This window comes from Alosa pseudoharengus, unplaced genomic scaffold, assembly GCF_046254945.1.
Source record: "Alosa pseudoharengus isolate Yale_2024_CS ecotype anadromous, Long Island Sound unplaced genomic scaffold, YU_APseudo_1.1 YU_APseudo_1.1_scf_5, whole genome shotgun sequence".
In the NCBI taxonomy this organism is placed as follows: domain Eukaryota; kingdom Metazoa; phylum Chordata; class Actinopteri; order Clupeiformes; family Clupeidae; genus Alosa; species Alosa pseudoharengus.
The window spans coordinates 1,298,770-1,318,142 of NW_027468837.1; the positions used below are offsets into that span (position 1 = coordinate 1,298,770).

At 40.4% G+C, this 19,373-nt stretch overlaps 1 protein-coding gene across 1 annotated transcript in view; it reads left to right on the forward strand.

Moving 5' to 3' along the window:
* dock3 (dedicator of cytokinesis 3) overlaps positions 1 to 19,373 on the forward strand; it is an 835,931-nt gene that overhangs the window by 372,835 nt on the left and 443,723 nt on the right. The window contains 3 exon segments of the mRNA XM_076267926.1: positions 1,006 to 1,176; positions 7,840 to 7,929; positions 14,213 to 14,405. Coding sequence (XP_076124041.1) covers positions 1,006 to 1,176; positions 7,840 to 7,929; positions 14,213 to 14,405 — 454 coding nt within the window.

Genomic DNA, 19,373 nt, shown 5'->3' on the forward strand with positions numbered 1-19,373 from the left:
CTGTAACTTCTATTCTGTGGAATGCTAGCCTACATGATTTCTCTTAAACAAAACATCGAAGGGAATAACTGAGATGTACTCTGTTGGTCTGCTTAGTTTTACAGTGAATCCTAAGTAAAGGTTTTTGAAAGGAACTTCAGCTTCAGACTTTCTCTTGAGAAACTGTTAGGCCTAGTCATCTTCTCTAATGTAGCTGGCTAGACCATGTCATTGCCACACACACAAGTGGGGGCAAAATTGGAAATGTGTCATAGAGTGACAATGCATTGGTTGATTTGGTTAAAAAGTCACAGGTTAGGTTATTGGGTTATTATTGTATTGATGCTATTCATAAATAATGAGCTATAAAGTAACTCAGACTTTTACAATTTGTTTTTAAGGATATCGACTAATTATCGTTATCGTCAAAATCACAAAAAATATCGAGATATTATTTTTTGTCCATATCGCCCACCCCTAGTAAGCCTACAGCGTAACCTGGGTTGTAGAGTGTAGTAGACTAGATTATGCTACCTAATGTTTCATACAACGTCATAAATTAAATAATAAATAAAAGGGGGCATATCAATAACAGCGTCCATAGAAACATTTCAATCCAGTAACACAAAAGTAATGTAACATGTTACTTTCCATAGATAGTAAAGAAGTAATGTAAGGGATTACATTTTTTTACAGTAGCGAGTAATGTGTAATACATTACTTTTTTTGAGTAGCGACCCCAACACTGCTGTGGACATGTAATTGGGTTATGGGCTTTCTACAGGAATAGGCCAAGTTTGATATGGAATTGGGTACTAGTTACTTTTTATTTCAGTACTTTTCTGGAAGAAAATAGGCATTATTTTCAGACTGTAGTGATGCAGATGTAAAGCTGTCCAGTGGCAGTACGAGTGCAGTAAATTAAAAGTCAAATGAATTAGTATTTTTCAGTTGTATAGGGAACTGTTCTGATGTTCTAGGAATGATTTCTCTAAGAATGCTATTGAAACCTTTCATTTCCACTAGGCTTTGGAATACCTCTTCAAATTCATTGTGCGGTCACGCATTCTATACTCTCGTGCAACCTGTGGAATGGAGGAGGACCAGTTCCGTGCCAGTATTCAAGAACTTTTTCAGTCTATTCGCTTTGTGCTCAGCCTGGACAGCCGCAGCTCGGAGACTCTAATTTTCACTCAGGTGAGACCCAAACCTTGTGTCAAAATGTTATAGAATATCTGATGCATTGCTTTATAGTTGGTAACAAACCAATTTCTTAGCATGATCCTTATTTTGCTCATGGTCAATTTCATGCGTGTGTATCAACATCCCTTACTACTTATGTTTATCATCACATAGGAAATAAATTTTGTGTTTTTTTTCAGCTTGTGGCCCTTACACCAAGCACTTAAGTAATAAATGCCATGAACAACATAGATTACAATAATATTATTGAGTGTTGCACAATTATGCATAGCTATTCATACATTCCTTGTCATGCAGCAATGAGATGACAACTAGTGAATTTCACAAAGTGCGACATAAGTCTTATTCATATCGTACACTCAGTCAGTTGGTGAATTTTTTGCCATGCGCTCCACTTTTATTAGACCTTGCGCCCAGTGGCGTAATGATTTTAGAGGGTGTAAGATAGCGATTTTTGGATCATGATCAGACCACACCTTATGTTGTTAATTGGCACTGGGCGCAATTTTTAATAATGGCGCTAATGAAGCTATATAACTTTCCTTTGTTTCTGTTTATTATTATTTAGTATTATTTGGAAGGTCAGCTTTACTAATTGGAGTTTGGATGTGCATTAAATAAGGTTATTTTTATTTTATCTTTTTTGTAAAAAAAAGGGTAAGGGTATTTGCACCCCTGGTACAATTAGCAGTGTATGCTATTCGTACCCTGGTGCTATTAGAAGTGAATTCTATTCGTACCCCGGTGAACACAGAAATGTGTCCTATTAGTACCCCGTCTGGTACAAATATCAATGTATGCTATTCGTACCCCGGTGCACACAGCAATGTGTCCTATTAGTACCCCGTCTGGTACAAATATCAATGTATGCTATTCGTACCCCGGTGCACACAGCAATGTGTTCTATTAATACCCCGTCTGGTACAAATATCAGTGTATGCTATTTGCACCCCTGTGCATTTATTCTGGCATATTGATCACACAATGTAATAATAATAATAAAAAAAACAAGCAACATGTTTTTTTGTTGTTACGTAACAGGGTGTGAATTGCTCAGCTGTGTAATAGACACTCTGAATAAGGTCTCATGCTGTTTGCATCAATGTATAGTTAGAAGTGGATGCTATTCGTACCCTGGTGTATATACAGTAGTACTGTATGCTATTTACACCCTGGTGCATGAACTAGTCAATTGTTGCAATCAAAACGTCCGTTTGAGAACCTATTTCTTGTTCAAATTGCGCGCCTTCTCTCCAGAGACGTTGGTACACATGCACACTCACACTGCCAAAACACATCACACGGGAATCGAACCCCGGTCTCCCACGTGCTAACCAATGTCTGTGACCACTGCACTATTTTCTTCCACAAGCAGATGGCGTTTGCAGGTAAACTTATAGTTTATAGGCCTGAACGTCATATTCACGAAATTTCTGTTAACTAACAAACTGACGGTTGTATGTGTTCACTGAACCAAGATTATGAAAATAAAACACAAAGTTTCAATCTAAAACTTAATCTGAACAGATATTAGTGTCGAAAACCTTTCAGAATTCTTCACTTTCTGCTGACGAAAAAACAAATGTCCACCATGTTTTTTGTGCAGGTGAGCAACGTCTTTTTGTTGTTATGTCACAGGGTGTGAATAGCTCAGCTGTGTGGCCATTGCCAAGGCTATTCGTACCAGGGGTGTAAATAGACACTCAACTGACCATGTCTGAGAGTTCACAAACTTTCAAGCAGCACAAATACATTGTTATACATTGTTTTTCAAGACCGCCAGCCATGCTGAATTGTTTTTCTCAGTTGAGAGTTATATCAGGACATATGCATACCGGCGATCAAATTAGCTGACGCATGCATTGGCCCATGAAAAGTAGAGCTTAAAGATTTTTTTACACACTACACTTCTGCCACTCTCTGAGCAGGTCTTATCGCTTGTAAATCAGCTATACTGTAGGAACTGGGAGTTGAATGTGCGGGTAGGGACACTGCCCCCGGAATCGAAATGGAAAAGTGCTGCTATGCTACATGAATTCGGATCAGATCTCTTTCTACAGACTGCTGTCACTGTCAGTCCCTCTATATTTTATCAGAGTTATGTTTATACTTGTTATACTACTGGGTGAGCACAATTGCAAGAGACCACAGAGATCAGGTTTCAACAGAGTTTATTGTCTAACAAACTAAACGGAAGCCCACAGGCTTCACTTCAGAGAAGTCTTTCAGTCAAAATAGTCTTAGAAACAGAAGTTCAATTCACAAGAGTAGATGCAGGAAGAGGGCCAGCAGTTCAAAAATCCAAGGCAAAAAATAAGTAATCCTTACAGACCGGGTCGATAGCACAGTAGCAGGCAGTAGGGATGGGTCGCTCGACACACAGTCCCGACACACGTCTCGAGCTTGCGAAACACTAGTGCTTCGAAACACCGCTTCGGAGCCTATCTTGAAATGAGGTTGTCACGTGACCTATTGAAACGAAGCTTCGTTACCTCACTGACATGTCATGCAGGTCTCAAAACACAGCACAGACTCACCCAAATAGGTAAACTGTTAATGCATTAAACAATACATCATGTCTAACATAAGTCTGTGTATCCCCCATCTTCATGCTCTGGCCAGTATATATCAGGCTCTTACGGGCACATCTGTTTCACATGAATGTAACTTTAGCCAGTATGCTAGGCTATATGTAGCCTACATTAGTAGCCTAAACAACGTCAAGAATAGTGCCTATGAAGGAGCTTTTAGCTCGGTTGACTGCACGCTCGACTCCCGATCCGGGATAGTAGCCTACTGTTTGCAGGTTCAAGTCCGACGGGTGCAGGCAGATACTAAAGTTCATATTTTTAAACGTACATTTTCCAAAGCTGGTGATGTCTTCAGTAAAAAGAGCCGATTAAGCGCCAGCACAGCAGAATAAATCATATTCTGAAATAAAAACATTTGTATTTGAGTATTCGTGCATTTCTGCAAATTCATGCATGTCTGTAATGTTGGTGTAGGGATTTTTATTGACCACCAGATGGCGTTGTGGAGTAGTGTGTCAAAAGCTTCGAGGCATCAAACCAGTTTGGCTGTAGAAGCGCCACTGTTTCAAAAGCCTCGCTCGGCACATCCCTAGCAGGCAGCACAGGAGTAGGATCCACAGGAGCAGAGTAACCACCATCCACGAGGGCGAAAACCATGACTGAGCATAGAATAGCAGACAACAGGGACTTAAGAAGGCCACACCAAACGAGCCACAGGTGAGCCCCATGATCATCATGATCATGGTCTCCCAGGGTGATCTCCAGGGGCTTGAGCCTTCTGGCGGCATCTCCTGGCAGACCGAGGTGTGACAATACTTTGTTGCAAAAGACACATATTAGTTTGTTTATTATTGCGCTTTTCAACTGTAGGGGTACCCCGAGAGCAAATCTTCTGTAGTGCTGCTTTAAATAACCTGAGCTTTCTCAAGAAATAGATTCTGATCTGCCGCTTCTTGTATACAGCCTCAGTGTTGGACTTCCAATCCAGTTTATTGTCAATGTGAACACCCAAGTATATGTAGTTCTCTACAACCTCTACCTCTTCACCCAGGATTGAGATGGTATTTAGCTCAGGTTTGCCCTCCTTAAGTCCACCACCATTTACCTTGTCTGATCCACATTCAATTGAATTGACAATTGAAAAGACATTACTTCTGTACCCTACACCCCACAACTGCAGAATCATCTGAAAACCTCTGCAGGTGACATGACTCAGAGTTGTACTGGAAGTCTGAGGTGTACAGTGTGAAGAGAAAAGTAGACAGCACAGGAGACCTGCTCAGACACACACCTTTTCAGTCGCACAACATGTGGTCTGTCAGTCAGGTAATCAATAATCCATGAAGTTGTGGAGGTGTTTACCTGCATCCTTTGCAGCTTTACATGTAGCACCATAGACTGTATGGTAGGGGTGTAACGGTTCATGTATTCGTATTGAACCGAAACGGTACGGGCGTCACGGTTCGGTGCATGAATTTACACGGAGAATACACGGTATCAAAATACATAAAACTCGTGTGCGGATTAATTAATGTCATGCGCAATTACTGTTAAGTAGCGAGAGTTACGGGAGTTCATTAGCGACACCTAACGCTAATCTGTAGCCTCGCCTTAGCTCTGAAGCTCTGATTGGCGCCTATGTTCTTTTTTTGTCAGGTCGTCGGTCAAGTCAGTCAGAGATAGCAGCAACATAAGCAAGTGGTGGCGACCCACAAGAGTTAGAGGATCCGCTGGTCTCTTTAAGATCGCAAGTTTGAGAACTTCAGTTACAGTAACGTTAGTACAGGCGAAAGAGTGGTGGATAAGATGAAACTGTGTGTCGGCATTGTTCAGCAGTTGTTGGGTATGTGAGTGGAAAAATGCTACACATATTAGAAGCCATCACCCAGATGATGTAGTAGGCTAGCTACCAATCACTGAAACGAGGGGTAAAAAACTTCCCCTGCGCTTCAGCAGCCTTTGGATACATACAAATAGGGCCAAAACCTATGGCTTAAATTAAACGATTTCGTAATGACAGAAAGCTATGTAAATCGCGTGGTAACTTGTAACTTCTCACATGAGGAGCTGGTAGTGTTAAGTGACAGTAAAGTGACAACGCTAACCAGGCTAATAAACAAACCATGCTACGGTGAGTTAACGTCAAAGGGCAAAGTCACGTGACTTCTAGTTGTAGTCTCTTTATGAAATGAAAGGAGCAATTTCGCCCCAGTGGGTGTTTGTTTTTTTAAAAAAAAAGGCAAAATAGTGTGATATTTTCACAGTTAGTAGGCTAGATTATTACTTTACACACAATGAAAAATATTGAGGCAAATTGTAGACCCTTCCATATACAACTAAACACAGATGTTGAAGGTCTTGCTTAAGTGGATTTTTAAAAATAATTTTTCTATGTAATTTGCACTTTCAGAAATAAGAGATGCTGTAGGCCTATTTTCAGTTTTATAGCTGATTGTTTTATTTTGTTTACAAGTTACAGATGGAGTCTGGGTACTTATTGTACTGTTTAGCCTACATCTTACACACTTTAGGCTGTTGCAGATAGCTCAGGAAAGAGACTGTAGGACACTAGGTGGTACAGCCTGAGAAATGTACAAAAAAAAAATGCTATCTGCATTTTTGTTTTGCTTTTCATTGTACCGAACTCGTACCGAACCGTGATGTCCGAACCGAGGTATGAACCGAACCGTGACTTCTGTGTACCGTTACACCCCTACTGTATGGTGAAGCACTTGTGAAATCAAAGAACATGATCCTCACAGTACTGCCAGTACTGTCAAGGTGAGAGTGCATTCTATGGAGCAGGTAGATTATGGCATTCTCAACACCCACCTCTGGGCGGTATAAAAACTGTAATGGGTCCAGGTATGTGGACACCCTCCTCTGGCTGGCACTAGTGGATGGCAGTGAGTGTTCCTTTTGTGTTTGTCTTCTCGTGGAGTTTGCTTCTCTGTGTATCCTCTGTGCTTTTGTATTTGTAAATTGTAAAGTTTAATTCCTTTTCAAGTAAAGACTTTGACTTAAACCTGCCTTTGCTACTGGTTTCTATTTTCTGCACTGCGGCAGCAAATATGGCATTGGCATTCCAAATGATGGTGTTGCAGACTCAGCAGGCCTGTTGCATGACAGCTTTTCAATGGTTTTTGAAGGAACTCCCAGAGGAGCCAGACACATTACCTAGGTGTGATACTGGGGCCAGAACAGATGTGTGTTTTTCTCACTATGTGCAATGCATTTGCCTGGTGTATTGAACAGAGGTATGGCACCTGCTTCCCAGGGTGGTGAAACAGATATGGAACAGATTCGGGGAGGCTTGGGTGGATCAGATGCACTAGTTCACATTGCAGTGACAGAGTTGGATGGTTACATTTCAAACCAGTTTGAAATGAGATTAGTCACAGCAGGATTTTGAGGGTGAGCACAGTCTCAAGCACAAGACAAGACATAATTGTTCTTTGATTTGTTCATAATTGTTCTAAACGTTCTTTTTTTTATATATATATTTTTGGGGGGGGGCTTTGCCTTCAATGTGACAGGATAGTGGAGAGTGACAGGAAGCGAGTTGGAGAACCAACCCGGGTTGCCGGCGTACGGTGCAGGTGCCCCAGCCAGCCGCGCCACGGCCAGGGCTATACCCACGTGCTTGAGTTGGGTATTTGAATGTAATGAGAAAAATAAGTGTGCAGACACAGGCTGATTATTAACAGTTAGCTAAAATATGAACGCATTATTATTTCTTCATTTTGAAAAATGTGAGGCCATCAGAGAAGGCTTAGCAGCCCCTAATAATCCGCCACTGTATTTCAGGAATTATGCTCATAACCCAGGCCATCTAAATGATGATATGGTACTATGATATTCGGTGAGAGCTTGGGGTTATGTCACTTTCAGTTGTCTCAATTTTAGTCCTGTCAGATACATTATGTACATTGAAATTGCTGGTCTTCTTGTATCTATACACATTCATTTTCTACAAACCCACACACCCAATGCACAAGATGTAATAGCATCTGTCTTTCTTTTGGCTGGTGTAGAGTAACCTGCCAACTGTCTGTTTAAGTGTATTAGTTTACCGTCTTTTGACTTTGCTTTGTGACATCCTCCTGCACCCCCCCACCCCCCCCAGGCCCCTCAGCCTGCCCATGGACCTCCAGCAGGCTCACTCAGTTGTTCTCAGGCGTGGGCCTCAGCATCCCCACGTCCCGCTTCTCTTTCTGTAAGTATAGATACCCCCCCCCCCCTTAAATCACTAGATCCTCTTTTTTGTGCCCTACTCTCCCCGTCAAGCTTGTGCCTCCTACAGCTCCTGGTTTCTTCAAGTTTTGTTCCAGATGTCAGAATAAATTTCCTAATAAACAAGTCGTCGGTTTAAATTTGTACTAAATCAGAAGTTTGAAGGAGAGGGAATCTCAAGGAGGTGGAGTGATGCATCCCTTAACAGCATATATGTGAACAGAGACTTGTAAAAAATACCAACACCACCCCAATACCACTATCAGCAAGTGTAACCCACCTTACCAACCAACCAGTCCATCAATAGTAAAGCCTTACCTCTTCTTTCCTCTGTTTGTATTGGTGTGTTTCTCACAGACTTCTCCTTCACTCTGGTCTCCTTCACTTGTTTGGTCATGGCTCGCTTCCTTGTTTGTTGCTCACAAATATATGGACTACTGAAATGGAATGGCCTTTTTTTACAGCCCAATTTTTACAGCTGTTCTTATATTGGGAACATTAGCAAGTAAGACTTGTCACACTGGGTTTGACAGGTTTGTAGTGCCTAGTAACAGGCCTGCACATAAATCTAATGACTATCATTATGGCCACCTTAACATTAAAATATACCACAAACTTAAAGGTATACTATGCAGGTTCAGGTATTTTTGGCGACTGTAGAGCTCCCCCTAGAGTCGCAATATATTTTTTAATTTACTCTGCCGTTGTAAATAGCCTACTTCTTGTGGCTTGTTCCCCCTGTACACAATGAAAATGCTATTGTTGTGGAGGTGAAGGATTAACAACAGGCAAAAACTATCTCCAAAGAGCTATATCTACTGACAAGGTAATGTTTTACAATTGTCGCGAGATATCTTCAGGCTGCTGTTCTTGAAGTTGCATGGCTGGTTCTCTCGTTAGCGACTCACTATGTCTATGCTGTATGGCTATGCTAAGTGAACGATTCCCCTATTACAAGTTTGTTTACCATCAAACTGGCTTCGTAAAGGTTATATTAAGGTGAAAATCTTGCATAGAATTTAATAAATGTGTACATTTTTGTACAACAGCTATAGGCTACAACCTTTGTTTTTAATGTCCTCCTAATACTGTTATCATATTCAATTTTTAATGTTCATTCTTGCATCGACCCTTACTAAACCCTTCTCAACTCTAGGACCAAAGTAACCCCATATAATCAGTGACTGTGGAAGCTTTCTTGTTTTCTTCAGGCATCTTTCCATTTTTCATTGGAACAGCACCAAACAAAAGTTCCAGCATTATCTCTTTGCAAACAGTCTGGATCTTAATCCTATTGAAAATTCATGGTAAAACTGAAAAAAAAGCACCATCCTGTAAAGCTGATCTGTCAACCGCTGTTTGACAAAGTTGAAACCTGATGAAGAATGCTGTTCTACATTAGTGAAGTCTATGCTTCAGATAATACAAGCAGTCATAAAAGTCAGAAGAGGTGCAACAAAGTACTAATTATTAGTGGTGTCAACAATAATCGATTCGGCGATGCATTGCAATGCGGAGCATGCACGATTCAGCATCGATGCGGCAACGTGTCATAATCGATTATGTCACTGTTTATTTTCTGGCCTTGAGTGGACAATAAAGTTGTGAAGTTTCAGTTACTTCTGGGGGCATTTCCGGAGCAACGTTGTAATCTTGAATTTCCCCTTGGGGATCAATAAAGTATCTATCTATCTAATGACATGCGCAGCCTGTAGCTACATGCTAAGCGGCAGCACTAGCTAGCATAACAACAACACTAAAGAATCAAGATTACGGAGAGAGATGAACGCGATAGACGGGTAATCAAAAACGCACCCAAAGCTTGGAAAGCGGACATCTGGGCACATTTCGGATTCTACGAAGTTAATGGGAAACTAGACAAGACGTACACAGTGTGAAAAACCTGCCACACTAAAATCAAGCACGTTGGCAATACAACTAACTTCACAAACCATGTCGATCGTTGGCATCCTGAGTTGGCTTCGTTACTGTGTGCAGTATGTGCAAGGTAAGAATTCCACAACGGCCATGGCCATCGTTGCCCCTTGAGGTGGCCGTGATACCCCTTTGAAAATCAGAGGTTTACAGGCCACAGTGGCCTTGGTGTCCCCTTCTTTCGATATTCTGTTTTGCGTCCGACTAATAACCATTTTTATTTAGCCTGTCAAAATAGGCATTCACAGCGCAAATTAATTTAGTCTTTTACGCAGTGGAGAAAGTGACAGCGCACGGCAAGAAAGAAAGTGCATCCAAATTCACCCATTATTCTCAGTTGAACTACTCACGAACGAGCCTACTCATCACACAATCATCACAAGTAGCCTATCACATCACATGAAAGAGCTTTTTTTCAGCTTTTAAACGATGTTAGCCGTTAATTGCTGTGGTGAACGGTTCATGAGAAAAGTAAATAATAATATAGCCGCAAGCAGCAATGGCGGACCCGAACACCTGCGGGCCGCAACCCGTGACATTTCGGAATCCAACAAAGCACCGACGAGGTGCGTTTGTGAAATGTACATATTTGATGCGTGTGCTATTTGTTTATGTATTTTATTTTCTGGCATATTTACTTGCTTGGCCAGGTGGGGGCGCAATGAAAAGCAAGCCCATTGGGTGTCATCATAATCATAATATATATTAACCTGAGAAATATCAGACCATTCATTTTAAGCAAAGAACATTTCTGATACACTTTTTGGTTTGGGGGTGCTATGGAGTTCCTGGGCCAAGCCCAGTGCCAAGGCTTTTCCCCTGTTTATTCATGGTACCTCTTGACGTGTGTGCCACATTTCATGCGTTTTCACCGATGGGAAGAACCTCTTTTGGCATCACAATTCATCACATTTTAGTCCTCACAAAATCCCAAATACCTCACTTCCTGTTGGGCGTGGCTAATGCATTGTACATTCGAAAGTTGTTCATCTTGGGGAGATATACACACCTACCAAATTTGATGCGTCTAGCTGAAAGTATGTGCCAACCACTGCCTCAATCACCTAAGGGGGCGCTACTGAGTCCCTGGGCCATGCCCGGGGCCAAGCTCTTGTACCTAACTGCTTTGCGTGACACCTGATGTGTCTGTCAAATTTCAAGACTTTTCGACCATGTTAACCACCTCAAAATATATACGGGATCAGTCACCTAAGGGGGCGCTAGCGAGTCCCTGGGCCACGCCCGGGGTCAAGCTCTTGCACCTATCTGCGTTGCATGACACCTGACGTGTGTGCCAAATTTTAAGAGTTTTCGCCCATGTTAACCACCTCAAAAAAGGAAAGCAAAAAAGTAGAATAACAATAATAAGAATCCTTACAAAAACATTAGGGCCTTGCGCCCTTCGGGTGCTCGGGCCCTAATAATAATCCTTACAAAAACAATAGGGCCTTGCGCCCTTCGGTGCTCGGGCCCTAATAATTCAATTTAATCATAAATTCTACTGAAGGTTCTGCGCCCATCTCCCTACCCATTCATATCGGTGGGATACTTCACGAACCCTTCGTTCAACACAACAAACCATATATCAGAATAAATAGCTGACCTTACCGAACAGAAAGGTGTAAAGCAGTCCCCTGTACAGTTAGCCGTTCCAGAGTAATCCAGTTTTTAATCCAGCAGCCAATAAAATCTGTTGTTCAATATCTGACTGCTTGTATTGCCTCATGACCTCAAAATTTGCCTTGTGGTGTGCAGTAGAATTTTGATGCATCGCAATGCATTGTAGAATCGAATTGAATCGAATGCACACCCCTACTAATTATGATGTTTTATGTTTGTGAATCCAAGGGAATTACCAGTGCATGAAAACGCAAAACATATGGTGTAAAATATAGTCTTAAAAAAGATAATGTAGAGATAGTTAAATGGTTTTGCTTAGGTAGACATGGTTGTTGCAATGCCAAATAAAGCTGTTTCTATGATGGTTGCTAGGTTAATCATGTTGGTTGCTATGGAAACTGACATAGATGCTTTATTTCAATGGTTGGCCCAGCAGGACACTGAAGATTATGTGTAGGGCAACGTATCCCAGGAGATACAACTCATAAAATCCAAACTATCCAAAATATTTCAAAAATGAGTGTGGAAATGTTTTCCTTAGGTGCAAATGAGACAGAATGTAACATAAAATTATTTTTTACTACTATTTTTTCACTCTTGCCTGTTTAAGGGTTAAAGCACAGCACACGTAGCCTGGCGAGCCAGACCCACATTATAATGTAGGGTCTGGGCACTCACCGTTAGCAGTGCTCAGTCCGAGGGTCGGGATAAACAGTTGTCTTTCAAATTCCCTCTGCACGCAATAGGACGCAATAGGATATTTGTTTTCAAGTAGCAGGGAATTCAAGCCAAACCGTTGCAACTCTGCCATCAATCATTATGTTAAGCCCAACAAACGACTCTATACACGATTTCAATGCCAGATTTAGTTTCGATTTCTAGAGCTCACAAGTCAACGGAGAGTTGCTAGACTTTTATACTTTTTAAACTATTAAAGAAAAACTTTTTAAAAATCCCCATAGACTTAACATTGCCGATTATGACATCATAATACGGCCATTAAGCAATTAGAATCCTATGGCAGGTGTTCAGGCCACCTGCAGCCTCAGGCTTTAAGCATACAATCTGGGTCAATTAAGACTACACATCCTATTCAACTGTTTCCTCTGCCCAAAACTGTTTCAAAATAAAAGTCCTCACTACAATAATCCACTGTTAAACAATGTACCCCATTAAACTACTGAACTTTTTACATTCAACATTTAAACGGTCTACTTTTAAACTATTATTAAACTATCTATTAAACTAGCTGTCTATCAACAACTTTTAACTTGTCATCAACTATGTCAACACTTGTCATCAACTATGACTCCTACCCACTGTAGCTAGTGAGCATGGTTAACATAGTTAGCATGTTAGCATTGCTAACATTTTTAGCATTTTTAGCAAAACTGATAAAAATGATTAGCTAGGTTAACTAAGTCACATGGTTAGCACAGTTAGCATGTTAGCATGGTTAATATGTTAATTAGCATAGTTAGCATAACAACTAAAAATGATTAGCTAGGTTAGCTAAGTCACATGGTTAGCATAGTTAACATACTAGTTAGCATAGTTAGCATAACTACTAAAATTATTAGCTAGGTTAGCTAAGTCACATGGTTAATATAGTTAGCATGTTAACATTGCTAACATAGTTAGCATGTTTAACAAAACTGCTAGAAAACGTTAGTTAAGTTAGCTAAGTAGTATGGTTAGCATAGTTCTTATTGTTAACATGTTTACAAAACTGCTAGAAAACGTTAGCTAAGTAGCATGGTTAGCATGTTAGCATTGCTAGCACTGCTATAAAACATTAGCTAAGTAGCATGGTTAGCAAAGTTAAAAATCTTAGCATAACTGCTAGCAAACATTAGAGCCATTCCAACTTTCAGTTATCGTCAAATATCTACCTATACACAGCCATTAAACTATTTGAATATCAACATTCATTAAACTTCCAGTCTGTCAACAACTTTTAAACTATTTACCTTCAACTTTTAAACGTTCTACTTTTAAACTATCATTAAACTATCTATTAAACTAGCTGTCTATCAACAACTTTTAAACTATCTACTGTCTATCAACAACTTTAACTATCTACATTCAGCTTTTAAACAGTCTACTTTTAAACTATCAACTTTTATTAAGCTATGCAACCACCATGTCTATCCTAGCATCACCGTAGTAACCATCTCTGTATTATCTGTTTTAACTATACATGATATTTTACATCACAACTTTAACATTTTCATGCACTGGTAATTCCTTGGAATTGCATTTCTAGTTATTATTATTAATTGCTTAACGGCCGTATTATGATGTCACAATCAGCAATGTTAAGTGTATGGGGATTTAAAAAAAAGTTTTTCTTTAATAGTTTAAAAAGTATAAAAGTTGAAAAGTTGAAAAGACATAGCAGCTTGGTCCGTTTGAATACCTGCGTTACAAAGTTTGAATGAAGTTTCTAAGTTAAACTGTTCAAGAGAAATTTTGTACGGAAAAAGTGGTAAGCGGAATAATAATAATAAGTTGTTGTTGTTGCCTTGGAAGAACAGTACAGTGCATTTTCATGCACTGTAATAAGTAAGGACTAGGAAGAACAGTACAGTGCATTTTCATGCACTGTAATAAGAAGAAACCAAGCCACCGGATTCCAATAGAGGGGATGCATCTATTCTGTCACTTATACTGTAACTTACTATTTTTGGTCTCTTACATCTATCCTACAGGCTGCCTTATTAAACTCATTCCCAGCCATATTTGATGAGCTGCTCCAGATGTTTACTGTGCAGGAGGTGGCAGAGTTTGTGCGGGGCACCCTGGGGAGTATGGCAAGCACAATTCACATTGGACAGTCCATGGATGTGGTGAAACTGCAGTCCATTTCACGTACTGTGGACAGTAGACTCTTCTTCTTCCCAGGTGAGAATTTGACCCTGGCTGTCATTGAAATGAGCACTTGTTTGAAAGAATAGAAACTGTTTTTTTTTTCGAATATGAAATAAATCTATCTATTCATAGGACTTAGGATATAGGATTTGTTGTGGCACGCCCCATATACTCTATATTAAAAAACATCTATAGACAGCAACATAGCTAATTTGTTGAATGTCAGCTGAAAATGTCACACATCCTCAGTGTTTCCCAAACTTTTTGCTCTTGCATCACACAGCACTATTTACTATGACAAAGCACACACCAACATGATATTAAACAAAAGCCATTGCATAGGGTTGTTGCTTTTTTTGCCCACCTCTGTTAAAATACTAATTTTTTCGCATGTCGGTAAGCTATGTATGAACCAATGACTTGAGCATTATTGTAACCTAATGTCTGTCTACCCCACTTTTATTTTTTTTCCTGTTCAGTGCGCCAAAAGTGGTGAGTCAGGTTCATGGTTAAGCATCCTTTTTAAGTATTCATACAGTTTTTGTCAATGCCTTTCAGCTGTACAACATGACATGGCGGACAACGTTTTTATCCATCAAGTCATGTTTGAGGTTTGATTGGCTGTTTGTTGCACGCAAGTGGAACATTCCTTGACCAATATAGTGTGGGGAAGGAACCCGGAAGTTTGTAATTTTTAACGTTAGCATTTTAACATTTCCTGATTCATAAGAAAAATCTCTGTGCAAATATAAATTGTTTTCGGTCTTTTGTCTAGAACTGTTGTCTTGTCTCTTAAAACTATAGATTGAGCAAAAAATTAAATGAACTACTGCATGTTGCTTGTGTGGTGCAGCAAGCAGAAATGTTTAAAGGTATCAGTGGTTACAGATAACTCCTCACTCACTCCCCTATTACTGTAGTCCAACCAGTGTTAAATTGGAATCTCTAGAATTCTAAGAATAATACCACAGAAGTAGGTAACATTTGAAAATATAAAAATATAGTTTATTTTACATGTATTTCATGAAGGAATGTTTGAGGCCACATGCAACACTTAGAGTTTATCCACCTCTTATTAGAGTTTATAGATAGATAGATAGATTCATAGATAGATAGATATACTACATTCATCCCCAAAGGGAAATTACAGTGTTCCAGCAGCAGGGAGATTGGCTAAAGGGTCAAGACAAGTCTCTCCAGTACCTTCATGATGTGTGATGTTAAGGCAACCTGTCTGTAGTCATTTAGAGCAGATGGAGAAGGTTTTTTGGGACCGGAACAAGGCAGGATGTCTTCCACAGCATAAGCACCCTCCCCTGGCTAAGGCAGAGGTTAAAAAGGTGCTGCAGAATACCGCAGAGCTGTTCCGAACAGACCTTCAGCACCCTTAGGCCAGAGGTGGGCAAACTACGGCCTGCAGGCCGGATTCAGCCCGCCAAGCACTTTAATCCTGCCCACCGAGCATTTAATTAGGTTATCAGGCTGCTTGCTATTTTTTTCCTGTGATGGAGACGACATTGGTTAGCTTTACTGCAAACTGCTTTTCACTCTTCTTAGAGAATGTTTACAAAGTCAGTCTCAAAACATCATATTACATACAAAAACTCTTTGTTATCTCCTTTGCAGCAGATCTAACTTGAACGTTATGCTACTCCATTTAATTGGGAACAGTCTGAGCGCACACGAGAGGGAGAGAGAGCAGCAGGTTCCATCTGGCTTGTCATTGTTGATAATTGATATCTCTTTCTTATAAGAAACTTTTAAAAGGAAATCATGAAGGCAACAGTAGTTCCCACTACTGACCATTTAGAAACTGTGAGAGGGCACAGCCATAGGCATAGCACTAGCCATAGTGGAGTTGGCAGAAGATCATTGAGAGCGAAACGTGAATTATTCTTAAAGTGACAGTGCACCATTTATACATGTGTTAAACATCAAATTAGCAGTATTTTAAGCAATTAATATAACAAAATTACTAATTGTAATCATTTAACCCTTAGAACCAGATTGACACACACCCTTTCTTCTCTGTTACATTGCTCCGGAACAGTTCATAGCAGCGAGATGAAACCTTTATAGCGTGACAGAGCAGAAGTGGGGCTGTCCAACGAGACTATACACTTGTCTGTACGATCAAGTATGAAAAATAAATAAATAATGAAGTGTCCTGAAATCGTCATGAAGGCATCTGGATGTTGTGTGACTTAGCGTTCATGGGCTTCTCCGAGTGAAAACATCATCATTCCGCGTCATTCACGTCACTTAATGTGTGAGTCAGAGGTCGGAAACTGGGGCTAGATTTTGCTAACAGAGTTGCCCAGTTAGGGGCTCGTCATCACTTTTGTCGTCACGTTGTAGTTTGTTTGTAGTCCATGTGGCCATTCATGTCCAACAGTTTTAATGTGAATTTGGGAATTTGCGTTTTTGTCACTTGAAAGCTGCATATCTTTCTTTCACGAGCATCTTACACTACATTTTAAGCAAATACAGATTGTTTAGGATTAGTGAGTGTATGTTTAAACCTTTGTTGTGGCATCCGTGTTTGTCACACATTCCGATGGCAAAGCACATGAACACTTGCTGTCGGAAAAACGAAGTAGCCATGGGGTCGGTCCTTGTCATTCCGAGGTGCTCTGAATGCACCATTAGTAACTTAGCGGTGACTATATTGATGACGTCACACGCAGCGTTGGCATCAGCTGATGGCGGGATGTAAACAGCAACAGCAATGGCACAGAGGGGTATTCCAGAAAGGAGGTTTAACAAACACTGAGATAAAACTTAACCTCTGGGTTGTCTGAACCTGTGGCGACTAAACCCGAGCTGTCGGTTCCAAAACACCGGTTACCAGTTAGTTCAATCAACCCTGTGTTAGATAACCTAGAGTTGTGTGCGTTCACGGCGAACTTATAAAGGCATCATCTATTGAGAGTCGAAACCATGAGTGAAACCGGCGAAACGAAGAGCACCGTATTTTTCAGAGGCGGAGTAGTCGAGGCTTACGAGGAGAGAACTGTAATAACAAAAAAAAGAGCAATACTTAAGCGTCTGCGTCCGAGACCTTGCTTGGCAGAGAATAGCCTAACTGACCGTGTAAATGCGTACGTTTAGGATAGCCTATTTAATGTCAAAAGCACAATTAAATAATTCAGTGGACATCACGTATTGTAGCCTATTGACTGCTTTAAATTATGCTATCTTAAACTAGCCTACCTTGTCACAGATTGAGTGGGCCATAGAATTCTTTGAATTCCAATGTAATTTTCTATTTTAACGTGGGTTCTGCAGCTGTGGGCCAAGTTAAACTTTTGCGCCTCCATCATCGGAAGGGTGAAGAATGTCGGAAGGCATGGGTAGCCTATTGAACACATTTCGGTGCATATTTGGAAAATTTAATAAGTGATGCTGATCTGCCAGTTGGTGAAACTACAATTTAAGGATCCTTGTGGGTTTGTGTCCACACTCTAAAAAACATTGGGTTAAAAACAACCCAATTTCAACCCAACCACTGGGTAAATAGTGGTCGAGCCCAGCACTGAGTTATATTAGCCCCGAAAATTGGGTTGTTCGGTCAACCCAATGAGTTGGGTTGATAGTCTAACCCAAACATTGGGTTATCGTAACAAAACTGTTAGGTTAAACCTACATAATTGTTGGGTAGGCTATCTTATACAACCCAGCATTTATATTATTTTCACTGTCATTTCTGGGTTATGCTGACCTAATTTGTGGGTTATTCTAAGTATCTTATTTTCCTCCTTAATCCAATCACTATTAATTGATAATAATTAGGGATGTCCGATATTGGCTTTTTTGCCGATATCCGATATGCCGATATTGTCCAACTCTCAATTTTCGATTCCGATATCAGCCGATACCGATGTCGATATGTGGGTTATTTTTCCTCAAAACTAATTTAGGTAACATCACATATCTCCTGTTGTGGAATTAACACAACATGCTTAATGTTATTGTGATGCCCCACTGGATGCATTCTTGAATGCAACAAGGGATACCTTCTTATACGTGATTTCTGCAACAATGGTAGGCTAGCCTACTGAAAACGTTTGGATATTCTGTTGTTTTCTGACTTTGGTTAAATAGATAGACACACATATAGGGAAAACACTTGATATTGAATTTATGTGCTACAATGCAGGCCTGTTAACTGTATGACAACAGTGGTTTATTTAAACTACATCATAAGGATTTATTTCGTCAGTCATCATGCTCATTTTAATGAGTAAGAATGAAAGTTCTGCTGTATTTATTGCCAACAAAATTCCGCGATATCTCCCGCGAGTCACGTCAGGCAGACTGTAGCCTGTCTGTTCGGGATGAGCTGCCCTCTGTTGTAGCTCCTCCCGGCTAGCCTCTGAAGATCACGTTTACGTAGTAAGCCAGACCAAGTCAGACTCAGTCCATCTCAAACAAGCCTATTGCAAATCGCAAGTTTAACGTCCGAAGGAGACACTTAAAAATAATTCCAAACCACAGACATAATGTTGAAACAGAGCGAGCAAGTTTGTTACTGCAGCCATCAAACGCTTGTTTGTATGCTTCAAGACGCAGCTTGATGAGGTCATCATCTGTGCGCCGGTAAACGCTTCAGGAGCGCTATTTGGGTGTAACGCAAGCATTATTTTATCGGTTTTAAGGCAAAAAAAATCCGATAACGATATTAACAGATATTACATTTTTATGCTAATATCGGGCCGATAATATCGGTGGGCCGATATTATCGGACATCTCTAATAATAATTAATAGCCTGGGTGTTCCCATGCTGCCTTGTGCGCGATTTGATTCACGCTACTAAGGCAGCCTGGAGACCATGGAGCAAATTTTCGCCTGAGATAGGCGACCAATCACAGAACAAGGGGGAAAGCAAGACGATGATGAGCTATGCACAGACACATTTGATAGACATCCGTGGCACCCAATAAACGGATCTGGGCATTTTTTTCAAATACGAGAAAATGAACGTTTGGTTCCCAGACCAC